This window comes from Catharus ustulatus, chromosome 34 (assembly GCF_009819885.2).
Source record: "Catharus ustulatus isolate bCatUst1 chromosome 34, bCatUst1.pri.v2, whole genome shotgun sequence".
NCBI lineage: Eukaryota > Metazoa > Chordata > Aves > Passeriformes > Turdidae > Catharus > Catharus ustulatus.
The window spans coordinates 499,423-526,789 of record NC_046254.1 but is presented as its reverse complement, the minus strand read 5'-3'; the positions used below and the strand labels follow the sequence as shown (position 1 = coordinate 526,789).

Below are 27,367 nucleotides of genomic sequence, written 5' to 3'. Positions count from 1 at the left end.
CCAAACTGGTTCAGGCCCCCCCAAACTGGTTCCAAACTGGTTCAAGTCCCCCCACACCGATTCCAAACTGGTTCTGGATTCCCTCAAACTGGTTCAGGTCCCCCCAGACTGGTTCCAAACTGGGACAAGGACCCCCCAGACTGGTTTGGCCCCCCCAGGCCGCTCCCACTCACGATTTTCTCGTAGTACTCGCGGCGGCGCTCGGCGCGTTTCTTGTAATCCACCATCATCCCCCGCAGCTTGCGCTCGTGCTTGCGCGCCTCGTGCCACATCCTGGAACCTTCCAGAAGGGCCTGGAGCCTTCCAGAGGGGCCTGGAGCCTTCCAGAGGGGCCTGGAGCCTTCCTGAGGGGGGCACAAACTTCCAGAGGGGGGCACAAACTTCCCCAGGGATGGGGGAAGGGGCAGGAGGAGGAACGGGAGGAGGAGATCCCTGGGGAAAGAAAAAAAACAAATGGGATTTAGGGGATGGGGATGGGAAAGTGGGGATGGAAAAAAAATGGAAAATGGGGATGGGAAATGGGATTGAAAAATGGGGGATGGAAAAAATGAGGGATGGAAAAAATGGGAATGAAGGGGAAATAGGGAAGGGAAATGGGGATGGGGAAAGTGGGGAACGGAAAAAGGAGAATGAAGGCGAAATTGGGAATGAAAAATGGGAATGGAAAAGTGGAGATTAATGGGAAATGGGAATGGAAAAATGGGAATGAAAGAAGGAAATTGGGAATTAAAAAGTGGGAGTGAAGGTGGAAATTGGGAATGAAAAATGGGGAATGGGAAAATGGGGATGAAGGGGAAATGGGAATGGAAAATGGGAAATGGGAAAGTGGGGATGGAAAATGGGAAATGGAAATGGGGAATGGGAAATGGGAATGAAGGGGAAAATTGGGAATTTAAAAATGGGAATGAAGGTAGGAAATTGGGAATGAAAAATGGGAATGGGAAAGTGGAAATAAATGGGAAATGGGGAAGGAAAAGTGGGAATGGGAAATGGGAATGGGAAATGGGAATGGAAAGTAGGAAATGGAAAAATGGGAATGGGAAATGGGAATGAAGAGGAAATTGGGAATTAAAAAGTGGGAGTGAAGGGGGAAATTGGGAATGAAAAATGGGAATGGGAAAAATGGGAATGAAGGGGAAATGAGAATGGAAATGGGAATGGAAAATGGGAATGAAGGGGAAATGGGGAAGGAAAAATGGGAATGAAGGGAAAAATTGGGAATTTAAAAATGGAAATGAAGGGGGAAATTGGGAATTTAAAAATGGGAACGGGAAATGGGAATGGGAAATGGAAATGGGATTGAAAAATGGGGCATGGGAAAAATGGGGGATGGGAAAAATGGGAATGAAGGGTAAATTGGGAATTTAAAAACGGGAATTTAAAAATTGGAATGGGAAAATGAGAATGGGAAATGGGAATAGAAAAATGGGAACGAAAGAAGGAAATTGGGAATTAAAAAGTGGGAGTGAAGGGGGAAATTGGGAATGAAAAATGGGGATGGGAAATGGGAATGAAGGAGAAATGGGAATGGAAATGGGAATGGAAAATGGGAATGAAGGGGAAATGGGGAAGAAAAAATGGGAATGAAGGGAAAAATTGGGAATTTAAAAATGGGAATGAAGGGGGAAATTGGGAATTTAAAAATGGGAATGAAGGGGGAAATTGGGAATTTAAAAATGGGAATGGGAAAATGGGAATGAAAGAAGGAAATTGGGAATTAAAAAGTGGGAATGAAAGGGGAAATAGGGAATGAAAAATGGGAATGGGAAAAATGGGAACGGGAAAGTGGGAATGGAAAATGGGAAATGGAAAATGGGAATGAAGGGAGAAATTGGGAATTTTAAAATGAGAATGGAAATATGAGAATGAAGGGGGAAATTGGGAATGAAAAATGGGAATGGAAAAATGGGGAATGAAGGGGGAAATTGGGAATTTAAAAATGGGAATAGGAGGGGAGATGGAAAGAAGAAGGGTTGGAACCAAGAGGGAAATGGGAAGAGAAAATTTGGAATAAGGGGAGAATGGGAATTTAAAAATGGGAATTTTAAAACTAAGAAAAAGGGGGGATAATAGGAATTAAAAAATGAGAATAAACGGCAGAAACGAAAATTTTAATTAGGGAATAAAGGGAGGGAAATAGGACTTTTAAAATGGGAAAAAAGGAGAGAACGGGAATTTTAAAAAGGGGCAAAATCAGATTATTAAAAATGGAAATAAAGAGCAGAAATGGGAATTAAAAAATGGGGAGACAGAACAAAATGAGCAGAATAAAAAAAAAAGAAAATGGGAATAAAAAGGGAACGGGAAAAAGGGCCGGGAATGGGAAGAAATGGGGAGGAAATGGAAAGGAGAGGGAAGGGGAAGAGGAAAACCGGGAATAACGGCGGGAACGGGAAGAGGAAAACCGGGAACGCGCGGGGGGGGAGGGGAAGGCCCCGGAGCCGCGGGGGCAGCGCGGGGGGGGCGGGGGGGACTCCGCGAACGGGGAATACCCGGGCGGGTTAATGAGGGAGATAATTAATTAGAGATTAATGAGGGCGTTCATTAACGGGGGAGGGCCCCGCCGCCAGCGCCGCTCACCGCGCTCCGCGCCCGCCGGAAGCGGAAGTGGCGGCGGAAGCGGAAGTGGATGGGGGGGGCAGGAGAAAGGGGGCGTGGCTTGCTGTCAGAACGAGGCTGGGGGCGTGGCTTGATGTCAGAACGAGGCTCGGGTTGGTTTTTGGGCGTGACTTGGTGTCAGAACGAGGCTGCGACAATTTGGGGGCGTGGTTTGTTGTCAGAACGAGACTGGGGGCGCGACTTAGTGTCAGAACGAGGCTGCACCGGTTTGGAGGCGTGGCTTGGTGTCAGAACGAGGCTGAAGCAGGTCCTGATTGGCCGTGGTTTGTGTGTGGGCGTGGCCTGAGCTGTTCCACTTCCGGGTTCTATTCCCAGTTCCATACTGGGACTGACTGGTGCCAGTTCCAGTCCATCCCAATCCCTCCCAGTTCCATCCCAGTCCCCAATAACAACTCCTGGGTGTCCATCCATGGCTTTATTCCACCCAAAATCTGAGAATTCCACCCCAAAAAATCCCAGAATTTCCCCCAAAATCCAAAAAATTCCACCAAAAATCCCAGAATTTCCCCCAAAATCCAAAACTGGGCCCAAAATCCCCAGAATTTCCCCCAAAATGCTGAAATTCTGAGCAAAAATCCCAAGAATTCCACCCAAAATCTCAGGAATTCTGCCCAAAATTCCGGAAATTCTGCCCAAAATTGTGGAATTTCCACCAAAATTCTGGGAATTCCGCCCAAAATCCTGGGAATTTCACCCAAAATTCTGGGAATTCCACCCAAAATGAGGGATCCCCCCTATAAATATAGTGCAAAAAAAATCTCCAAAAAGAAAAATTTTGGGAATTTCCCAAAATCCCAGCAGGGTCCAGCCAGCCCAGGGCCGAAATTTTGGCCCGAATTTTGGGGTGGGGAGGAAAAAGAAAAAATTCCTGAAATCCTCCTGGGGAATTTTGGGGAATTTTGGGAATTTTGAGGGGATTTGGGGGAATTTTGGGAATTTTTGGAGGATTTTTGAGGATTTTTGAGGGATTTTTTTGGAGAAGTTTTGAGGATTTCGGAGGGAATTTTTGGGCACTTTGGGAGGAATTTTTGGGAAATTTTTGGGGATTTTGAGGGATTTTGGGGGCATTTTGAGGGGATTTTTTGGGGAATTTTTGGAGGATTTGGGGTGGAATTTTTGAGATTCTGGGAGGAATTTTTGGGGATTTTGGGTGGAATTTTTTGAGTATTTTTTGGGATTTTGGGAGGAATTTTTGGGATATTTTTGGAATTTTGGGTGAATTTTTTAGAGAATTTTTTGGGATTTTGGGAGGAATTTTTGGGGAATTTTTGGGGAATTTTTGAGCATTTTGGGTGGAATTTTTGGAGGATTTTGGGTGGAATTTTGGGGACTTTGGGTGGAATTTTTTTGGATTTTGGGAGAAATTTTTGGTATTTTGGGAGGAATTTTGGGGCATTTTGGGTGGAATTTTTGGTGAAATTTTTGGGATCCTGGGAGGAATTTTTTGAGTACTTTTTTGTATTTTGGGTGGAACTTTTGGGGATTTTTTTGGGGCGTTTTGGGTGGAATTTTTTGGGATTTTGGGTGGAATTTTTGGGATTTTGAGTGGAATTTTTTTCGGATTTTGGGGGGAATTTTTTGGGATTTTGGGTGGAATTTTTGGGATTTTGAGTGGAATTTTTTTCGGATTTTGGGGGGAATTTTTTGGGATTTTGGGTGGAATTTTTGGGATTTTGAGTGGAATTTTTTTTGGATTTTGGGGGGAATTTTTTGGGATTTTGGGTGGAATTTTCTGGTATTTTATTTTTTTGGTGACCCCTCAGCCCTCCCCCCCCGGGAACATGTGCGACCCCACCAGGCTGGAAATCGGGGGGGGGTCCCCGCTGGGGGGCTCCGCCAGCAGCTCCGGAACCGGCGGGAAAAACTCCGGAAATTCCGCGAATTCCGGGAAAAAGGCGGGAAAAGCCGAGGGGGGGAAGGGCGGCAGCAGCGGGGGGAGGGGATCCAGCGGCTCCGGCTCCGGGGGGAGGGCGGCGGCTGCGGAAAAAACGGGAATTTGGGGGGGAAAAATGGGAATTTGGGGGTAAAATGGGATTTTTGGGGGAAAAAATGGGAATTTTTGGGGGTAAAATGGGATTTTTGGGGGATTTTTTAGGGATAAAATGGGATTTTTTGGGGGGGAAAATGGGATTTTTCAGGATAAAATGGGAATTTTGGTTAAAAAGGGAAATTTGGGGGGGAAAAGGGAATTTTTAGGGATAAAATGGGAGTTTTTAAGGATAAAATGGGAGGTTTTTGGAGGAAATTGGGATTTTTGGGAGACAAAATGGGAATTTTGGGGAAAAATTGGGAATTTTGGGGGGGAAAAATTGGGATTTTTTGGGGGGGAAAATGAGAATTTTTGAGGATAAAATGGGAATTTTTGGGGGAAAAAATGGGAATTTTGGAAAGAAGGGGAATTTTGGGGGGAAATTGGGAATTTTTGGGGGATAAATGGGATTTTTTTGGGAAAAATGGGATTTTTAGGGGATTTTTTTAGGGACAAGATGGGATTTTTTGGGATAAAATGGTAAATTTTGGGGAAAAATTGGGAATTTTTGGGGGGAAAATGGGATTTTTTTGGGGGAAAATGGGATTTTCACTGGGGAAAATGACATTTTGGAGGGGACTTGGGAATGTTTGGGGGAGAAAATGGGAATTTTGGGGGGAAAATGGGAATTTTTGGGATAAAATGGGAATTTTAGGGATAAAATGGGAATTTTTTAGAGATAAAATGGGAATTTTGGGGGAAAAAAGGGGAAATTTGGGGGGAAAGGGAAATTTTGGGGGTTAAAATTGGATTTTTAGGGATAAAATGGGATTTTTTTTGGGGGGAAATGGGATTTTTCAGGATAAAATGGGAATTTTGGTAAAAAAGGGAAATTTGGGGGGGGAAAAGGGAATTTTTAGGGATAAAATGGGAGTGTTTTGGAGGAAATTGGGATTTTTGGGGGATAAAATGGGAATTTTTGGGGAGAAAATGGGATTTTTGTGGGGAAAATGGGAATTATTTAGAGATGAAATGGGAATTTTGGGTGAAAAAAAGGGGAAATTTGGGGTAAAAGGGGAATTTGGGGGGGGAAATGGGAGTTTTTTGGGGGGTAAAATGGGAATTTTTGGGGGTAAAATGGGATTTTTAGGGGATTTTTTAGGGATAAAATGGGATTTTTTGGGATAAAAGGGGAATTTTTGAGGAAAAATTGGGAATTTTTTTGGGGAAAATGGGAATTTTTGATGATAAAATGGGATTTTTAGGGAGAAAATGGATTTTTTTGAGATAAAATGGGAATTTTTGGGGAAAAAAAATGGGAATTTTGGAAAAAAAGGGAAATTTTGGGGGGAAATTGGGAATTTTTGGGGGATAAATGGGATTTTTTTGGGAAAATGGGATTTTTAGGGGATTTTTTATGGATAAAATGGGATTTTTTTTTATAAACTGGGAATTTTTGGGGAAAAAATGGAAATTTTGGGAAAAAAAGGGAAATTATGGGGGGGAAAATGGGAATTTTGGGGAGAAAGAGAAATTTTTAGGGGATAAAATGGGAATTTTAGGGATAAAAGGGGATTTTGGGGGATAAAATGGGATTTTGGGGGATAAAATGGGAATTTTTGGGAGAAATAGGGATTTTTAGGAAGAAATGGGAAATTTGGGGGGTAAAATGGGATTTTTTTGGAATAAAATGGGAATTTTTTGGGATAAATTGGGATTTTGTGGGAGGTAAAATGGGATTTTTAGGGATAAAATGGGAATTTTTTTATGGAAAAATTGTGAATTTTTTGGGATAAAATGGGAAATTTTGGGGGGCAAATGGGATTTTTGGGGGGGAAATTGGGAATTTGGGTGGAGTTGGGATTTGGAGGAATTTTGGGATTTGGGGAGGGGGAATTTTGGGATTTGGGGTCACACCTGAGGGTCCCAGGGGCAGGAAATGCTCGAGGTACCCCGGGGGCTTCTTCCTGCGCTTGGCCTCGATCCCGAACGGGTCTGGGGGGGAAATTCCAAAAAAATCCCAAATTCACAAAAAATCTCAAATTCCAAAAAAATCCATCCCCCAAAATCCCAAATTCCCCCCAAAATCCAGCCCAAAATTCCCAAAAAATCCAGCCCAAATCCAGCCCCAAATTCCCAAATTCCCCCCGAAATCCATCCCCAAAATCCCAAAAAATCCCAAATTCCCCCCAAATCCCCAAATTAAAATTCCCCCATTCCTCTCCCAGTCCCTCCCAGTCCATCCCAGTTCCATCCCAGTCCCTCCCATTCCTCTCCCAGTTTATCCCAGTCCCTCCCAGTCCTTCCCAGTCCCATCCCAGTCCCTCCCAGTTCCCTCCCAGTCCCCTCCCAGTTCCCTCCCAGTCCATCCCAGTCCCTCCCAGTCCCTCCCAGTTCCCTCCCAGTTTATCCCAGTCCCTCCCAGTGCCCCCAGTCCCACCTGACCCCGAGAGCTCCTCCAGCACGTCGGGCATTCCCCGCTTGCGCTTCACCTGCACCCCGTAGGCGTCTGGGAATTAATTAATTACAGCCGGCAATTAATTAATTAATTATCATTAATTCATTAATTACAACCGGTAATCAATTAATTATAACCAAGATTTAATTAATTACAGACGGGAATTCATTAATTATAACTGGAAATTCATTAATTACTGATGGGACTTCTGCAGTTATAACTGGGAATTCATTAATTATAACCAGGAATTCATTAATTATAACCAGGAATTAATTAACTACAGCCGGGAAATCATTAATTATAACCAGGAACTCATTAATTATAGCTGGGAATTCATTAATTACAGCCAGAAATTAATTAATTATAACAGGAAATTCATTAATTATAACTGGGAATTCATTAATTATTACCGGAAATTCATTAATTATAACCAGGAACTCATTAATTATAACAGAGAATTCATTACAGCTGGGAAATCATTAATTATAACTGGGAATTAATTAATTACAGCCAGGAATTCATTAATTATAACCAGGAATTCATTAATTATAACTGGAAATTCATTAATTATAACTGGAAATTCATTGATTACAGCCGAGAATTCATAAATTATAACCAAGAATTCATTAATTATAACTGGAAATTCATTAATTACAGATGGGAATTCATTAGTTATAACTGGGAATTCATTAATTATAACCAGGAATTCATTAATTATAACCAAAAATTCATTAATTATAACCTGAAATTCATTAATTATAACCACCAATTAATTAATTACAGCGGGGAATTCATTAATTTAACCGGAAATTCATTAATTTTAACCAAGAATTCATTGATTATAACCAGGAATTAATTAATTATAGCAAGGAATTTAATTAATTATAACCAGGAACTCACTACAGCCAGGAATTAATTAATTACAACTGGGAATTCATTAATTATAACCGGGAATTCATTAATTACAGCTAGGAATTCATTAATTACAGCCAGGAATTCATTAATTATAACCAGGAATTCATTAATTAGAACGGGGAATTCTTTAATTATAACCAGGAACTCATTACAGCCGGGAATTATAATCATGACCAGGAATTATTATGGGCAATTACCGGGAATTATTACCAGGAATTATAACCGGGAATTATAACTGAGAATTCTCAGGAATTATAACCGGGAAAAACCGGGAATTACCGGGAATTATAACCGGGAAGCACCAGGAATTATCAGGAATTATAACCAGAAAACACCGGGAATTATTAGGAATTATCAGGAATTATAACCGGGAAACACCGGGAATTACTGGGAACTATAACCAGGAATTATAACTGGGAATTTTATCCAGCAAACACTGGGAATTAGTGGGAATTACGAGGAGTTATAATGGGAAAACACCAGGAATTATCAGGAATTACCAGGAATTACCAGGAATTACCAGGAATTATAACCAGGAAACACCAGGAATTAGAACCAGGAATTACCAGGGGTTATAACCAGGAAACACCAGGAATTAGAACCAGGAATTATCAGGAATTATAACCAGGAAACACCAGGAATGAAAACTGGGAATTACTGGGAATTACCAGGAGTTATAACAGGGAAACACCGGGAATTACCGGGAATTACTGGGAATTATAACTGGGAATTATATCCAGGAAAAACCAGGAATTACTGAGAATTATTACTGGGAGACACCGGTACTTACTGGGAATTATCACCAGGAAACACCGGGAATTACCGGGAATTACCAGGAGTTATAACTGGGAAACACCGGGAATTACCGGGAATTATCACCAGGAAACACCGGGAATTACTGGGAATTATATCCAGGAAACAACAGGAATTACCGGGAGTTATAACTGGGAAACACCAGGAAATATTAGCAGGAATTATAACCGGGAAACACCGGGAATTACCAGGAATTATCACCAGGAAACACCGGGAATTACGAGGATTTATAAATGGGAAACACCGGGAATCAACTGCACCTGTACCTACACCTGGCCCTGTACCTGTGCCTGTGCCTGTGCCTGTACCTGTCCCTGTACCTGTACCTACACCTGTACCTGTACCTGTCCCTACACCTGTACCTGTGCCTGTACCTGTACCTACACCTGTACCCACACCTATGCCTGTACCTGTACCTGTCCCTGTGCCTGTACCTACACCTGTACCTGTGCCTGTGCCTGTGCCTGTACCTGTACCTGTACCTGTACCTGTCCCTGTACCTGTACCTACACCTGTACCTGTGCCTATCCCTGTACCTGTGCCTGTCCCTGTCCCTGTGCCTGCACCTACACCTGCACCTGTACCTGTACCTGTGCCTGTACCTACACCTGCACCTGTACCTGTACCTGTGCCTGTACCTACACCTGCACCTGTACCTGTGCCTGTACCTGTGCCTGTGCCTGTCCCTGTACCTGTGCCTGTGCCTGTGCCTGTACCTGTACCTACACCTGTACCTGTGCCTGTACCTACACCTGTACTGTACCTACACCTGTACCTGTACCTGTACCTACACCTGTCCCTGTGCCTGTGCCTGTACCTGTGCCTGTACCTGTGCCTGTACCTGTACCTGTACCTGTACCTACACCTGTACCTGTGCCTGTACCTGTACCTGTGCCTGTACCTGTACCTGTGCCTGTGCCTGTGCCTGTACCTGTGCCTGTACCTGTACCTGTGCCTGTACCTGTACCTGTCCCTACACCTGTGCCTGTGCCTGTGCCTGTGCCTGTGCCTGTACCTGTACCTGTACCTGTGCCTGTGCCTGTACCTGTACCTGTCCCTGTACCTGTACCTGTACCTGTACCTGCACCTGTACCTACACCTGTGCCTGTGCCTGTGCCTGTACCTGTGCCTGTACCTGTACCTGTACCTGTGCCTGTGCCTGTACCTGTACCTGTCCCTGTACCTGTACCTGTACCTGTACCTGCACCTGTACCTACACCTGTGCCTGTGCCTGTGCCTGTACCTGTGCCTGTACCTGTACCTGTACCTGTCCCTGTACCTGTACCTGTACCTACACCTGTACCTGTGCCTGTACCTGTACCTGTGCCTGTACCTGTACCTGTGCCTGTGCCTGTGCCTGTACCTGTGCCTGTACCTGTACCTGTGCCTGTACCTGTACCTGTCCCTACACCTGTGCCTGTGCCTGTGCCTGTGCCTGTACCTGTACCTGTACCTGTGCCTGTACCTGTACCTGTACCTGTGCCTGTGCCTGTGCCTGTGCCTGTACCTGTACCTGTGCCTGTACCTGTACCTACACCTGTACCTGTGCCTGTACCTGTACCTGTACCTACACCTGTACCTGTGCCTGTACCTGTCCCTGTACCTGTCCCTGTACCTGTACCTGTGCCTGTACCTGCACCTGTACCTACACCTGTGCCTGTGCCTGTGCCTGTACCTGTGCCTGTACCTGTACCTGTACCTGTACCTGTGCCTGTACCTACACCTGTACCTGTGCCTGTACCTGTACCTGTGCCTGTACCTGTGCCTGTGCCTGTGCCTGTACCTGTGCCTGTACCTGTACCTGTGCCTGTACCTGTACCTGTCCCTACACCTGTGCCTGTGCCTGTACCTGTACCTGTACCTGTACCTGTGCCTGTACCTGTACCTGTACCTGTACCTGTGCCTGTGCCTGTGCCTGTGCCTGTACCTGTACCTGTGCCTGTACCTGTGCCTGTACCTGTACCTACACCTGTACCTGTGCCTGTACCTGTGCCTGTACCTGTGCCTGTACCTGTGCCTGTACCTGTACCTACACCTGTACCTGTGCCTGTACCTGTCCCTGTACCTGTGCCTGTACCTGTACCTGTCCCTACACCGGTGCCTGTGCCTGTGCCTGTGCCTGTGCCTGTACCTGTACCTGTACCTGTGCCTGTACCTGTGCCTGTACCTGTACCTGTACCTACACCTGTACCTACACCTGTACCTGTACCTGTGCCTGTACCTGTGCCTGTACCTGTGCCTGTGCCTGTGCCTGTGCCTGTGCCTGTACCTGTGCCTGTACCTGTGCCTGTACCTGTACGTACACCTGTACCTGTGCCTGTGCCTGTACCTATACCTGTCCCTGTACCTGTACCTGTCCCTGTACCTGTACCTGTACCTGTACCTACACCTGTACCTACACCTGTACCTGTACCTGTACCTGTGCCTGTACCTGTGCCTGTACCTGTGCCTGTACCTGTACCTGTCCCTACACCTGTACCTGTACCTACACCTGTACCTGCGCCTGTCCCTGTCCCTGTATCTGTCCCTGTGCCTGTACCTGTGCCTGTGCCTGTACCTGTACCTGTACTGTACCTGTACCTGTACCTGTGCCTGTACCTGCACCTGTACCTACACCTGTACCTGTGCCTGTGCCTGTACCTGTACCTGTACTGTACCTGTACCTGTGCCTGTACCTGTGCCTGTACCTGTGCCTGTACCTGTACCTGTGCCTGTCCCTGTACCTGTGCCTGTGCCTGTACCTGTGCCTGTACCTGTACCTGTACCTGTACCTACACCTGTACCTGTGCCTGTGCCTGTACCTGTACCTACACCTGTACCTGTACCTACACCTGTCCCTGTACCTGTACCTGTACCTGTGCCTGTACCTGTCCCTGTCCCTGTGCCTGTACCTGTGCCTGTACCTGTGCCTGTACCTACACCTGTCCCTGTCCCTGTCACTGTTCCCTCATCCCTGTTACCCCAGGTGAGTACCGGTGTCCTTGGGCAGGTAGGTGAAGCGGAAGCCCTCGCTGCGCACGCTGTCCGTCAGCCGCTGCAGGAACACCTCCACCTGCACGGGCTCGCGCAGCTCCAGGTGCGCGTAGGGCGGCGTGCGCAGCACGATGGCGACCTGGCGGTGAACGTCGGCCTGCGAGAAATCCGCCCGCGCCTCCCACGACTCGCGCCGGAAAATCACCGCGATGTCCTCTGGGTACGAGAGGGTTTGGGATTATTGGGATTATTTGGGGTTATTTGGGTTTTTCTGGGATTTTTTGGGATTTTTTGGGGATTTTTTGGGATGTTTTTTGGATTTTTTGGGATTTTTTGGGCATTTTTGGGATTTGGGTTATGGGGGAAATCCGCCCGCGCCTCCCAGGACTCGCGCCGGAAAATCACCGCGATGTCCTCTGGGAACTCACGGAAACAGGGATTATTTGGATTATTTGGGGTTTTTTGAGATTATTTGGGATTTTTTGGGATTTTTTTGGATTTTTTTGGGATTTTTTGGAAAATATTTTTGGATTTTTTGGGATTTTTTTGGGTATTTTTGGGATTTGGGATATGGGGGAAATCCGCCCGCGCCTCCCACGACTCGCGCCGGAAAATCACCGCGATGTCCTCTGGGAACGAGAGGGTTCGGGATTATTGGGATTATTTGGGGTTATTTGGGATTTTTTGGGATTTTTCGGGATTTTTTGGGATTTTTTGGAAACTTTTTTTGGATTTTTTTTGGTTTTTTTGGATTTTCTGGATTTTTTTGGGATTTGGGATATGGGAGAAATCGGCCCAGGCCTCCCAGGACTCGTGCCGGAAAATCACCGCGATGTCCTCTGGGAACGAGAGGGTTCGGGATTATTGGGATTATTTGGGGTTATTTGGGATTTTCTGGGATTTTTTGGGGATTTTTTGGGATTTTTTGGGATTTTTTTTGATTTTCGGAGGGATTTTGTGGGATTTGGGAATGGGAGAAATCCGCCCGCGCCTCCCACGACTCGCGCCGGAAAATCACCGCGATGTCCTCTGGGAACCACGGAGACGGGGATTATTCGGGATTGGGGAAGGGGGGGAGTGTCCCAGGTGTGCCCAGGTATGCCCAGGTGTCCCCAAACTCCCCCCAGGTGTATCCCATGTGTGCCCAGGTGTGCCCAGGTGGGTGTGTGTGAATCCCAGGTGGATCCCAGGTGCATCCCAGGTGTGCCCAGGTGTGCCCAAACTTCCCCCAGCCGTGCCCAGGCGTGTCCCAGGTGTATCCAGGTGTCCCCAAACTCCCCCCAGGTGTATCCCAGGTGTCCCCAGGTGTATCCAGGTGTGTGTGTGTGAATCCCAGGTGGATCCCAGGTGTATCCCAGGTGCATCCCAGGTGTGCCCAGCTGTGCCCAGGTGTGCCCAAACTCCTCCCAGGTGTGTCCAGGTGTATCCCAGGTGTATCCCAGGTGTCCCCAGGTGTGCCCAGGTGTCCCCAGGTGTATCCAGGTGTGCCCAGGTGTGCCCAAACTCCCCCCAGCTGTGCCCAGCTGTGCCCAGGTGTATCCCAGGTGTATCCAGGTGTGCCCAGGTGGGTGTGTGTGAATCCCAGGTGTATCCCAGGCACCCCAAGTGTGCCCAGGTGTCCCCAGCTGTGCCCAGCTGTGCCCAGGTGTGCCCAGGTGTATCCCAGGTGTATCTCAGGTGTATCCCAGCTGTGCCCAGCTGTGCCCAAACTCCTCCCAGGTATGCCCAGGTGTGCCCAGGTGTATCCCAGCTGTCCCCAGGTGTGCCCAAACGCCTCCCAGGTGTGCCCAGGTGTGCCCAGGTGTATCCCAGGTGTATCCCAGGTGTCCCCAGGTGTGCCCAGGTGTATCCCAGGTGTCCCCAGGTGTATCCCAGGTGTCCCCAGGTGTCCCCAGGTGTATCCCAGGTGTCCCCAGGTGTATCCCAGGTGTACCCAGGTGTGCCCAGGTGCCCCCAGGTATGCCCAGCTGTGCCCAGGTGTGCAGGCCCGGGTACCTTTCTGGACCTTGTCGCAGAGCAGGTAGAGCTCCTCGCCCCCCGTGCAGGGGCCGCTCTCTTTGTTCATGCGGCAAATGCGCAGCTCCGACGTGTTCGTGGATTCTGGGAACGGCAAAATTCCGGCTCCAGGAACCTGCCCCGAGCCCAGGATTTGGGGGGATTTGGGGGATTTTGGGGGGAATTTTTTGGGGATTTGGGGGGATTTTTTTGGGAATTTTTTGGGGATTTTTTGGGAAATTTTTTGGGATTTTTTTTTGCATTTTGGGGGGATTTTTGGGATTTTTTGGGGGATTTTTTTTTTTTTTGGGGGGGGATTTTTAGGGGATGTTTCAGGAAATTTGGGGGAAGTTTTGGGAATTTTTGGGGATTTTTGGGGGAACTTTTTGGTATTTTTGGGGGGATTTTTGGGGATTTTTTGGGGATTTTTGGGGGATTTTTGGGATTTTTGGGGATTTTTTGGGGGATTTTTGGGGGATTTTTTGGGATATTTTGGGGATATTTTGGGGATTTTTTTGAATATTTTGGGGATATTTTTAGGATTTTTTCAGGATATTTTCGGGATATTTTGGGGATAATTTTGGGATATTTTCAGGAGAGTTTTGGAATATTTTCAGGATATTTTCAGGATACTTTTGGGATTTTTTTAGGATATTTTTAGGATATTTTTGATGTATTTTCCAATATTTTTAGGATAATTTTGGGACATTTTCCAGATAATTTCAGGATATTTTCAGGATATTTTCAGGATATTTTTGAGATAATTTTGGTATATTTTCAGGATATTTCTAGGATATTTCCAGGATATTTCCAGGACATTTCCAGGATATTTTTGGGGTGAGTTTTGAGGTTTTTGGGACTCACTCTTGTCGAAGATGGGCTGGGACAGCACCGGGCTGAGGCTCCGGGGGGGGTTTGGGGGGAACATTCTGGGGATAAATTTGGGATAATTTTGGGATAATTTCAGGATATTTTCAGGATATTTTGGGGGTAATTTTAGGGATTTTTTTCAGGATATTTTTGGGATATTTATGGCCCATTTTTGAGATATTTTCAGGATATTTTTGAGATAATTCTGCTATATTTTCAGGATATTTCTAGCATATTTTCAGGACATTTCCAGGCCATTTCCAGGCCATTTTTGGGGTGAGTTTGGGGGTTTTTGGGACTCACTCTTGTCGAAGATGGGCTGGGACAGCACCGGGCTGAGGCTCCGGGGGATCCCGGCGCGGTCCCGGAACGAGGCCTGGAAACAAATCCTGACCACGTTGAGATCAACCTCCTGGTGATTCCGCAGGGATCCCGCTGGGAAAACGGGGGGAAAAACGGGGGAAATGGGAAAATGTGAAAAAATGGAAAAAATGAAAAAAAAATGGGGAGAAACGGGAAAAAAATGGGGGAAAAAAGGGGAAAAAACAGGGAAAAAATGGGGGAAAATGTGAGATAAAAGGGAAAAGTGGTTCTGGAAAAATGGGGGGAATGGGGAAAATGGGAAAAAATGAAGAAATGGAAAAAACCTGGGGAAAAATGGAAAAAAATGGGAAAAACGGGGCAAAAATGTGGAAAAACAGGGAAAAAATGGGGAAAAACGGGGAAAAAATGGGGAAAAAATGGGGAAAATGGGGAAAAATGGGGAAAACGGGGTAGAAATGGGGAAAAAATGAGGAGAAAAAAAAACAGGGAAAAATGACAGCTGGGAAAATGGGGGCAAAAACGGGGAAATTGGGAAAAAATGAAAAAAATGGAAAAAATGAAAAAAAAACCTGGGGAGAAACGGGCAAAAAACGGGGGAAAACGGGGAAAAAACAGGGAAAAAATGGGGGAAAATGTGAGAAAAAAGGGAAAAGTGGTTCTGCAAAAATGGGGGGAAACGGGGAAAATGGGAAAAAATGAAAAAATGGAAAAAACTCAGGAAAAAAACTGGGAAAAAATGGGGAAAAATGGGGAAAAAAGCAGGGAAAAAAGACAGAAAAAAAGGGAAAGGTGGTTCTGGAAAAATGGGGGGAAACGGGGAAAATGGGAAAAAATGAAAAAATGGAAAAAACCTGGGGAAAAACAGGAAAAAAATGGGAAAAACGGGGGAGAAATGGGGGGAAAATGGGGGAAAAAACAGGGAAAAATGTGAGAAAAAAGGGAAAAGTGGTTCTGGAAAAATGGGGGGAAAACGGGGAAAATGGGAAAAAATGAAAAAATGGAAAAAACTCGGGGAAAAACGGAAAAAAAATGGGAAAAATGGGGGAGAAATGGGGGAAAAATGGGGAAAAAAATCAGGGAAAAAAGACAGAAAAAAGGGAAAGGTGGTTCTGGAAAAATGGGGGGAAAACTGGGAAAATGGGAAAAAATGAAAAAATGGAAAAAATGGAAAAAAACTCGGGGAGAAACAGGGAAAAATGGGGAGAAATGGGGAAAAAATGGGGGAAAAAAAAACAGGGAAAAATGACAGCTGGGAAAATGGGGGGGAAAACGAGGAAATTGGGAAAAAACGGAAAAAATGGAAAAAAAACGAGGAAAAATGGAAAAAAAATGGGGGAAAATGGGGGGAAAATGTGGAAAAAACTGGGAAAAAATGGGGAAAAACGGGGGAGAAATGGGGAAAAAATGGGGAAAAATGGGGAAAAAAACAGAGAAAAATGACAGAAAAAAGGGAAAGGTGGTTTCTGGAGGGATCCCACTGGGAAAATGGGGAGAAAAACGGGGAAAATGGGAAAAAATGAAAAAATTGAAAAAATTTTTAAAAAACCCGGGGAGAAATGGGGAAAAAATGGGGGAAAAATGGGAGAAAAAATGGGGAAAATGGAGTAGAAATGGGGAAAAAAATGGGGGGAAAAAAACCAGGGAAAAATGACAGCTGGGAAAATGGGGGGGAAAAGAGGGAAAACAGGAAAAAATGAAAAAAATGGAAAAAAACTGGGTAAAAACAGAAAAAAAAATTGGGAAAATGGAAAAAAATGGGGAAAAACGGGAAAAATGGGGGAGAAATGGGGGAAAATGGAGGAAAAATGGGGAAAAATAGAAAAAAATGGGAGGGAAATAGGGAAAATGGGGGAAAATAAAATTTAAAAAAAAAAAAAAAACAGAAACAAAACCAGGAAAAAATGGGGGGAAAAAAAAGAAAATACAGCAGGAAAAACAGGGAAAAAATACAGAAAAATCGGGGAAAAGAAAACAAAAAAAAAGGGAAAAACCCCAGGAAAAATAGGAGAAATGGGAAATTAGGGGAAAATATGGAATTCCAGAGAATTCCAGGGAATTCCAGGGCTCAGTGCTGACCTTTGAAGGGGTCGATCCCCAGCTGCAGCTTCTTCTCGATGGCGCCCTCGATTTCCTTCTTCTTCACACACTGAATGCCCAGGTTGCTGAAACTGCCGGCAATCCCAAAATTCCCAAGTTTTTTCCTGCCCTTTCCTAAATTTCCCCGGCTCAGAAAAGCCCAGAAATCCCCAAAATACAAAAAAAACCCCAAAACCAAAAAAAAAAAACCAAAAAAACCTCAAAATAAACCCCAAAAAACCCACACAAACACACAAAAAAACCAAAAAAAAACCACTTTATAAAAACCCCAAAACCACCAAAAACCCTAAAAACAAACCAACAAAAAATTATAAAAAACCCCAAAATCTCAGAGCCACAAAAATGCCCAAAAACGCCACAAAAACGGGAAAATCGTGGGAAAAACTCCCGAAATTCCCGGGGTTTTTTTAGGAATTCCCGTTTTTCTGGAGGAATTTCCGTTTTTTTTGGGATTCTGGAATTTTTAGGGTCCCCACCTGTGGCCGGGGTTGCTCTGGGGCCGCAGCAGCACCCGGCACAGCCCCAAAAACTCCTGAAAACCACCCAAAAACGCCACAAAAACGGGGAAAACGCAGGAAAAACGCCCAAAATTCCCGGAGTTTTTTAGGAATTCCCATTTTTGAGGGGGAGAATTCCCGGTTTTTTAGGGATTCTGGAAGCTTTAGGGTTCCCATCTGTGCCAGAGGTTGCTCTGGGGCTTGAGGAGCCCCCAGCAGAGCCACAAAAACGCCCAAAAACGCCACAAAAACGCGAAAATCGTGGGAAAAACGCCCGGAATTCCCGGTTTTTTTAGGAATTCTTGGGTTTTTTGGGATTCTGGAACTTTTAGGGTCCCCACCTGTGTCGGGGGTTGCTCTGGGGCCGCAGCAGCACCCGGCACAGCCCCAAAAACGCCACAAAAACGGGAAAATCGCAGGAAAAAACGCCCGAAATTCCCGGGTTTTTTTGGAAAAGCACACGGAATTCCCGTTTTTTGGGGATTCTGGAATTTTTAGGGTCCCCACCTATGCCAGGGGTTGCTCTGGGGCCGCAGCAGCACCCGGCACAGACCCGAAAATGCCCAAAAACTCCACAAAAATGGGAAAATCATGGGGAAAACACCCGGAAATCCGGGTTTTTTTAGGGAATTCCAATTTTTTGGGGGATTCTGGAATTTTTAGGGTCCCCACCTGCGCCGGGGGTTGCTCTGGGGCCGCAGCAGCACCCGGCACAGCCCCAAAAACTCCTGAAAATCACCCAAAAACGGGCAAAACGCAGGAAAAAACGCCTGAAATTCCCGGGGTTTTTTAGGAATTCCCATTTTTGAGGGGGAGAATTCCCGGTTTTTTTGGGATTCTGGAATTTTTAGGGTCCCCACCTGTGCCGAGGGCTGCTCTGGGGCCGCAGCAGCACCCGGCACAGCCCCAAAAACTCCACAAAAATGGGAAAAACGCAGGAAAAAACGCCCGAAATTCCCGGTTTTTTTAGGAAAAGCACACGGAATTCCCGTTTTTTTTGGGGATTCTGGAATTTTTGGGGTCCCCACCTGTGGCGGGGGTTGCTCTGGGGCCGCAGCAGCACCCGGCACAGCCCCAAAAATGCCACAAAAATGGGAAAATCATGGGAAAAACGCCCAGAATTCCCGTTTTTTGGGGGAAATTCCCGTTTTTTGGGGGGGAATTCCCGGTTTTTCTGGGATTCTGGAATTTTTAGGGTCCCCACCTGTGCCGGGGGTTGCTCTGGGGCCGCAGCAGCACCCGGCACAGCCCCTGGGCGCAGTCCTTGCCCACCAGCCCGTGCGGGTGCACCCGGTGGGGCCAATCCTTCCACACCAGGCACGCCGTGACCGTCACCTCCGGGATCCCCTGGCAGTTCTGCAGCTGCGGGAAAGGCGGGAATTCAGGGGGGAAAATATGGGGAAAATGGGGGGAAATTATGGGGGAAGTTATGGGGGAAATGTGGGGGAAAATAGGGGAAAATATGGGGAATGTATGGGAAAAATATGGGGAATATAGGGGGAAAATATGGAAAAAATATGGGAAAAGTTTGGAAAAAAATACAGAAAAATTGGAGAAAATCACAAGCAATTGTGGGAAAAATAGGGGGGAAATAGGGGGAAGTGTGGGGAAAATACGAGGGAAAGTGTGGGGAAATTGTGGGGAAAAGTACAGGAAAAATAGAAGGGAAATTGGGGAAAATGTGGGGAAAATATGGGGAAAGTGTGGGGAAAATGTGGGGGAAATAAAAAAAATTGGGGAAAATTACAGGGAAAGTGTGGGAAAAATAGGGGGAAATATGGGGAAAGTGTGGGGAAAATCATAGGGGAAGTTTGGGGAAAATACAGAAAAATTGGGGAAAATCACAGGGATAGTGTAGGGAAATATGGGGAAAATATGGGGGAAATAGGGGAAAAATACAGGAGAAATAAGGGAAAAATGTGGGGAATGTGTGGGGAAAAACGGGGAAAATACAGGAAAATAGGGGGAAATGTGGGGAAAATGTGGGGAAATTATGGAGAAAATGTGGGGGAAATGTATGGGGGAAATGTGGGGAAAATAGGGAAAAAGTATTCGGAAAAACATGGGGAAAATAGGGGAAAAATAGGGGGAAAACGGGGAAACAGGGGGAAAGTACAGGAGAAAGTACAGGGGAAAATGTGGGAAAAGTGCAGGGAAAATAGGAGAAATTTATGGGGAAAATGTGGGGAAAGATGGGGAAAGTTTGGGGAAAACACAAAAAAAATTGGGAAAATCACAGGGAAAGTGTGGGGATATATGGGGAAAATATGGGGGAAATAGGGGAAAAGTACAGGGGAAATAAGGGAAAAATGTGGGGAATGTGTGGGGAAAAACGGGGAAAATACAGGAAAATAGGGGGAAATGTGGGGAAAATGTGGGGAAATTATGGAGAAAATGTGGGGAAAATAGGAGAAAATGGGGAAATGTATGGGGGAAATATGGGGAAAATAGGGAAAAAGTATTCGGAAAAACATGGGAAAAATAGGGGAAAAATAGGGGGAAAACGGGGAAACAGGGGGAAAGTACAGGAGAAAATGTGGGGAAAGTGTGGGGAAAGTGCAGGGAAAATAGGAGAAATTTATGGGGAAAGTGTAGGGAAAGATGGGGAAATCATAGGAAAAGTTTGGGAAAAATACAGAAAAATTGGGGAAAATCACAGGAGAAGTATAGGGGAAATATGGGGAAAATAGGGGGAAAATGTGAGAAAAATAGGGGAAAAATACAGGGAAAATTAGGGTGAAAAGTATGGGGAAAGTGTGGGGAAAATGGGGGAAAATTATGGGGAATGTATGGAGAAAAAATACAGGAGAAATGGGGGAAAAGGTGGGGAAAATGTGGGGAAAGTGTGGGGAAAGTGTGGGAAAAAACAGGGGAAAATAGGGAAAATTACAGGGGAAATGGGGGGAAAATATGGGGAAAATATGAGGGGTAAAATGTGGGGAAAATGTGGGGAAAACGGGAAAAACAAGGGAAAGGTACAGGAGAAAAGTACAGGGAAATGTGGGGAAAATGTGGGGAAAGTGTGGGAAAAATACAGAAAAATTGGAGAAAATCACAGAGAAAATATGGGGTAAATACGGGGAAAATATGGGAAAATATGGGAAAAATACAGAAAAATTGGAGAAAATCCCAGGGAAAGTGTGGGGAAATATGGGGAAAATATGGGGGTAATAGGGGAAAAATACAGGAGAAATAAGGGGAAAATGTGGGGAAATTGTGGGGAAAATGTGGGGGAAATATGGGGAAAGTGCAGGAAAAATAGGGGAAAATTATGGGGAAAGTGTGGGGAAAATAAAAAAAAATTGAGGAAAATTACAGGGAAAGTATGGGGAAAGTGTGGGAAAATATGGGGAAAATACGGGAAAAGTTTGGGAAAAATACAGAAAAATTGGGGAAAATCACAGGAAAAGTATAGGGGAAATAAGGGGAAAATAGGGGGAAAATGTGGGGAAAATGTGGGGGAAATGTGGGGAAAATAGGGGAAAAATACAGGGAAAATTAGGGCGAAAAGTATGGGGAAAGTGTGGGGAAAATAGGGGAAAATTATGGGGAATGTATGGGGAAAAAATACAGGGGAAATGGGGGAAAAGGTGGGGAAAATGTGGGGAAAGTGTGGGGAAAATAAAAAATAATTGGGGAAAATTACAGGGAAAGTGTGGGAAAAATAGGGGGAAATATGGGGAAAGTGTGGGGAAAATCATAGGGGAAGTTTGGGGAAAATACAGAAAAATTGGGGAAAATCACAGGGATAGTGTAGGGAAATATGGGGAAAATATGGGGGAAATAGGGGAAAAATACAGGAGAAATAAGGGAAAAATGTGGGGAATGTGTGGGGAAAAACGGGGAAAATACAGGAAAATAGGGGGAAATGTGGGGAAAATGTGGGGAAATTATGGAGAAAATGTGGGGGAAATGTATGGGGGAAATGTGGGGAAAATAGGGAAAAAGTATTCGGAAAAACATGGGGAAAATAGGGGAAAAATAGGGGGAAAACGGGGAAACAGGGGGAAAGTACAGGAGAAAGTACAGGGGAAAATGTGGGAAAAGTGCAGGGAAAATAGGAGAAATTTATGGGGAAAATGTGGGGAAAGATGGGGAAAGTTTGGGGAAAACACAAAAAAAATTGGGAAAATCACAGGGAAAGTGTGGGGATATATGGGGAAAATATGGGGGAAATAGGGGAAAAGTACAGGGGAAATAAGGGAAAAATGTGGGGAATGTGTGGGGAAAAACGGGGAAAATACAGGAAAATAGGGGAAATGTGGGGAAAATGTGGGGAAATTATGGAGAAAATGTGGGGAAAATAGGAGAAAATGGGGAAATGTATGGGGGAAATATGGGGAAAATAGGGAAAAAGTATTCGGAAAAAACATGGGAAAAATAGGGGAAAAATAGGGGGAAAACGGGGAAACAGGGGGAAAGTACAGGAGAAAATGTGGGGAAAGTGTGGGGAAAGTGCAGGGAAAATAGGAGAAATTTATGGGGAAAGTGTAGGGAAAGATGGGGAAATCATAGGAAAAGTTTGGGAAAAATACAGAAAAATTGGGGAAAATCACAGGAGAAGTATAGGGGAAATATGGGGAAAATAGGGGGAAAATGTGAGAAAAATAGGGGAAAAATACAGGGAAAATTAGGGTGAAAAGTATGGGGAAAGTGTGGGGAAAATGGGGGAAAATTATGGGGAATGTATGGAGAAAAAATACAGGAGAAATGGGGGAAAAGGTGGGGAAAATGTGGGGAAAGTGTGGGGAAAGTGTGGGAAAAAACAGGGGAAAATAGGGAAAATTACAGGGGAAATGGGGGGAAAATATGGGGAAAATATGAGGGGTAAAATGTGGGGAAAATGTGGGGAAAACGGGAAAAACAAGGGAAAGGTACAGGAGAAAAGTACAGGGAAATGTGGGGAAAATGTGGGGAAAGTGTGGGAAAAATACAGAAAAATTGGAGAAAATCACAGGGAAAGTGTGATGAAATATGGGGAAAATATGGGAAAATATGGGAAAAATACAGAAAAATTGGAGAAAAATCACAGGGAAAGTGTGGGGAAATATGGGGAAAATATGGGGGAAATAGGGGAAAAATACAGGGGAAATAAGGGGAAAATGTGGGGAAATTGTGGGGAAAATGTGGGGAAAGTATGGGGAAAGTGCAAGGAAAATAGGGGAAAATTATGGGGAAAGTGTGGGGAAAATCAAAAAAATTGAGGAAAATTACAGGGAAAGTATGGGGAAAGTGTGAGAAAATATGGGGAAAATATGGGAAAAGTTTGGGAAAAATACAGAAAAATTTGGGAAAATCACAGGGAAAGTATGGGGGAAGTGCAGGAAAATAGGGGAAAATTATGGGGAATGTATGGGGAAAGTGTGGGGAAAGCATGGGGAAATCATAGGGAAAGTTTGGGTAAAAACACAGGAGAAGTATAGCGGAAATATGGGGAAAATATGGGGAAATTGTGGGGAAAATGTGGGGAAAATAGGGGGAAAATAGGGGAAAAGTATTGGGAAAAACAGGAAAAGTACGGGGAAAGTGTGGGGAAAATATAGGGAAAATGTGAGAAAAATACAGAAAAATTGGAGAAAATCACAGGGAAAATATGGGGAAAATATGGGGAAAATACAGAAAAATTGGGGAAAATCACAAGGAAAGTGTGAGAAAATATGGGGAAAATATGGGAGTAATAGGGGAAAAATACAGGGGAAATAAGGGGAAAATGTGGGGAAATTGTGGGGAAAATGTGGGGGAAATATGGGGAAAGTGCAGGAAAAATAGGGGAAAATTATGGGGAAAGTGTGGGGAAAATAAAAAAAAAATTGGGAAAATTACAGGGAAAGTATGGGGAAAGTGTGGGAAAATATGGGGAAAATACGGGAAAAGTATGGGAAAAATACATAAAAATTGGAGAAAATCACAAGGAAAGTGTGGGGAAATATGGGGAAAATATGGGGAAAATGGGGGAAAATATGAGGAAAATATGGGGAAAATATGGGGGAAAATATGGGGGAAAATATGGGGGAAAATGTGGCAAAAAAAGGGGAAAGTATGGGAAAAATGCAGAAAAAATTGAGAAAATCACAGAGAAAGTGTGGGGAAAATATGGGGGAAATACGGGAAAAATATGGAAAAAGAATGGGGAAAATAAAAAAAAAATTGGAGAAAATCACAGGAAAAGTATGGGGAAAATATAGGGAAAATAGGGGGAAATATTGGAAAAAATAAGGGGAAAATGTGGAAAAAATACAGGGAAAATACAGGAAAAATACAGGAAAAATACAGGAAAAATACAGGAAAATTTGGGAAAAATACAAGCAAAATACAGGAAAAAATGCAGGAAAAAATACAGGAAAATTGGGAAAAATACGGGAAAATACAGGAAAAATACAGGAAAAATACAGGAAAAAATACGGGGAAAATGGGAAAAATCCACCCCAAAACCAATCCTACACCACTCCCGGTTTTCCCGGTATTCCCGAGGATTTCCCGGTATTCCCAAGGATTTCCCGATGTTTTCCCGAGGATTTCCCCTCGATGCCAAATCCCAAATCCATCCCAAACCTCCCAAAACCCCATCCCACACCACTCCCGGTATTCCCGAGGTATTTCCTGAGAATTTCCCGAGGATTTCCCGAGGATTTCCTGAGGATTTCCCGAGCTATTCCCGGTATTCCCGGTGATTTCCCGGTGTTTTCCCGGCGCTCACCTCGATGCTGGGCAGGGTCCTGCTGCCCTCGGTGCTGTTTTCCCCCAGGATGCTGATCCCAAATCCACCCCAAAACCCCATCCCACAGCACTCCCGGTATTCCTGAGGATTTCCCGAGGATTTCCCGGTATTTTCCCCAGGATTTCCCGATATTCCAGAGGATTTCCCGGTGATTTCCCGATTTTTTCCCGGTGCTCACCTCGATGCTGGGCAGGGTCCTGCTGCCCTCGGTGCTGTTTTCCCCCAGGATGTTGATCCCAAATCCACCCCAAAATCCCATCCCGCACCACTCCAGGTATTCCCAAGGATCTCCCGGTGTTTTCCCGGTGTTTTCCCGGTTCTCACCTCGATGCTGGGCAGGGTCCTGCTGCCCTCGGTGCTGTTTTCCCCCAGGATGCTCCCGGCCGATCTCCCCTCGCACTCGTACCGGAACCGCATCCCGCGCTGCTTCGGCTGCTCCGTGATCACCAGGCGCGGCTTTCCCGGCTTTTCCAGCTTTTCCAGCTTTTCCCGAGCCCCTCCCGTGCCCGGGCACCACCGGGGTCCCGGTACCGGGGACAGGGAGAGCCCGCGGAGGCCCCGGGCCAGCGGCGGCTCCCGGGCAGCGCCGGGGTCGGAGCCGCGCGGGATCAGCTTGGGAAGGGATTTGGGAATTTCGGGAGCGGGATCCGGCTGGAAGCCGTCCTCCTTCATCACCTCCTCCAGGATTTCTGCGGGAAAATCGGGATTTTCGGGGGGTTCGGGGGCAGTTCTGCCCGAAAATCGGGAATTTCGGGGAGGTAGGGAGGAGTTCTGGCGGGAAATCGGGAATTTCGGGGGGTTCGGGAGGGTTTGTGGGGGATAAATCGGGAATTTCGGGAGGATTTCTGGGGGAAAATTGGGAAATTCGGGGGGTTCGGGTGGAGTTCTGCGGGAAAATCTGGAATTTCGGAGCGAGTTCTGGGGGAAAACCGGGAATTTCGGGGGGTTCGGGGGGAGTTCTGGGGGAAAAAACGGGAATTTCGGGGGAGTTCTGGGGGAAAACCTGGAATTTCGGGAAGATTTCTGGGGGGAAATTGGGAAATTCGGAGGGTTCGGGAGGGTTTCTGGGGGATAAATCGGGAATTCGGGGGATTGGGAAAGGTTTTGGGGGGATAAACTGGGAATTTTTGGGGCTTCGGGAGGCGTTCTGGGGAAAAAATTGGGAATTTCGGGGGGGTTTGGAGGATTTCTGCAGGAAAATCGGAAATTTCGGGAGTTCGGGAGGAATTCTGGGGGGAAAATCGGGAATTTCGGGGGGTTTTGGAAGCGGTATCCCGGTTTTTCTGGGGAGAAGAGATGGGGGGTCACGGGCGGGAGGAAATTCCAGGGGATTGGGATGGATGGAGGCGGTGATCGGGATCAAACCCCAAATTTCGGGTGGACTTCTGGGATTGGAGCAGCCACGATCCCAAATCCGGGAGGGATTTTAACCCCAAATCCCAAATCCAGGAGGGAATTCCAGCCCAAATCCCAAATCCGGGAGGGATTTTTGGGATTCAGATCCCAAATCCGGGAGGGATTTTAACCCCAAATCCCAAATCCAGGAGGGATTCCCAGCCCAAATCCCAAATCCAGGAGCGATTTTAACCCCAATCCCAAATCCAGGAGTGAATTCCAGCCCAAATCCCAAATTCAGGAGGGAATTTTTGGGTTCAGATCCCAAATCCGGGGCAGATCCCAGCGCTCCCGTCCCTCCCGTTCCATCCCCGTCCCGATTCCCTCCCGGATCCCCCTCGGGACGGGACCCGACCCCTCCTCGAATTCCCAAAATCCCGAATTCCCAAAATCCCGAATTCCCAAAATCAAAAATCCCCCAATTCAAAAAATCCCAAAAATCCTTCTTGTAGCATCAGGATCCCGAAATTCCCGGAAAACGGCGAGGATTCCAAATTCCTCCGGTTCCACTCACCCAAATCATCTGGAAAAACGGGGGGAAAAAACGGGAAAAAACGGGAAAAACGGGAAAAACCGGAGGGAAAAAAGGGGAAAAACGATCCCGTGAAGAGCCCCCGACCAGGACCGGGCACCGGGAAGGGGAGGGGACACCGGGAGCGGGGCTTTACCTGTCCCCGGTGCACCGTGAGCCATCGCCAGCCCGGGATCCTGCACGGCCGCTCCTACCGGGACACGGCACCGGGATCGCGGCATCAGCACCGGGATCGGCACCGGGCAGCCCCGGACGGATCCCGGCAAACCCGCGGCGCTCCCAGCACCGGCAACGGCGACAACCGGGACGGGAACGGGACACCCCCCGCGACCCCCGCACGCCCCGGTGCCGCCCCGTTATCCCCCCGTGACCCCACCCGGGAGGTGCCGGTTCTGCCACCGGGGGGGATCCCCGGTTCCGCTCCCCCCGGTTCTGCCACCGGGAGGGAACCCCGGTTCCATTCCCCCCGGTTCTGCCACCGGGAGGGATCCCCGGTTCCGCTCCCCCCGGTTCTGCCACCGGGGGGGATCCCCGGTTCCGCTCCCCGCTGGGCGGGTCCCGGAGCCAGCGGGGCCGCGCTCACCGAGCGGCAGCGCCATGTCCCGGTGCCGGTTGCGGTCCCGGTTCCGGTGCGGGTCCCGGTGCCGGTCCCGGTGGGCCCGGAGCCGCCGGTGCCGGTTCCGCCGCCGCCCCCCGAGGCCGCGCCGCCGCCGGACCTGGAAATCCCCGCGCGGGCCGCGCCGCCATTGGCTGAGACCGTCGTGACGTCACCGCCGGGGGCGCGGTCGGGGAAACCCCCACCGGGAGCGCACCGCGCCGCCATTGGCTGAGCGTACCGGTGACGTCACCAAGGGGAACACCCCCGGGGCGCGCGCTGGGGGCGGGACGCGCTCCCATTGGCTGAGTGCGGCTGAGGGGGCGGGGCGGGGAAACCCCCTCCCGCGGGGGGCGGGCCGCCCTGCTATTGGTTAGTTTTCTCGTTGCGTCACCGAATGGGCGTGGTTTGCAGCGCTTCCCGCCCCTGTTTGGAGTCACGTGCGCGCTGCCCCCGGAAGTCTCGCGAGAGCGGGCGAGAGGCGGCGCAGAAAAGATGGCGGCGCCGGGGACGGAGGCGGCGGCGGGGCCGGGCCCGGGCCCGGGGCAGGTCCGGGAGGGAGCGCGGCCGGCGGGGCCCGGGGGCGGCGGAACCGGC

General features: G+C 47.0%; 2 protein-coding genes across 6 annotated transcripts in view; both read right to left on the bottom strand.

Moving 5' to 3' along the window:
- LOC117009632 (CLK4 associating serine/arginine rich protein) overlaps nt 1-2,601 on the bottom strand; it is a 33,916-nt gene extending 31,315 nt beyond the window's left edge. For 4 of the 5 annotated variants that reach the window (XM_033083904.2, XM_033083903.2, XM_033083906.2 and 1 more), the window contains exon 1: nt 174-353. In XM_033083904.2, coding sequence (XP_032939795.1) covers nt 174-272 — 99 coding nt within the window. In that variant the 5' untranslated portion in view covers nt 273-353. Of the gene's footprint in view, nt 1-173; nt 433-2,580 lie in introns of those variants that run through there. The other variant, XM_033083908.1, reaches the window with a different exon arrangement.
- A 1,721-nt stretch (nt 2,602-4,322) lies between these two features.
- RELB (RELB proto-oncogene, NF-kB subunit) lies at nt 4,323-26,817 on the bottom strand. Its single transcript, XM_033083971.1, has 12 exons — nt 26,759-26,817; nt 26,312-26,365; nt 26,158-26,166; nt 24,573-24,937; nt 18,735-18,892; nt 17,013-17,104; nt 14,916-15,047; nt 13,743-13,847; nt 11,748-11,963; nt 7,029-7,097; nt 6,506-6,583; nt 4,323-4,596 (listed from the first exon to the last, which is right to left on the bottom strand). Exons 1-12 carry the CDS (start codon nt 26,772-26,774, stop codon nt 4,379-4,381), a joined length of 1,512 nt encoding a protein of 503 aa, XP_032939862.1. The 5' UTR covers nt 26,775-26,817; the 3' UTR covers nt 4,323-4,378.
- Nucleotides 26,818-27,367: the final 550 nt, after the last annotated feature.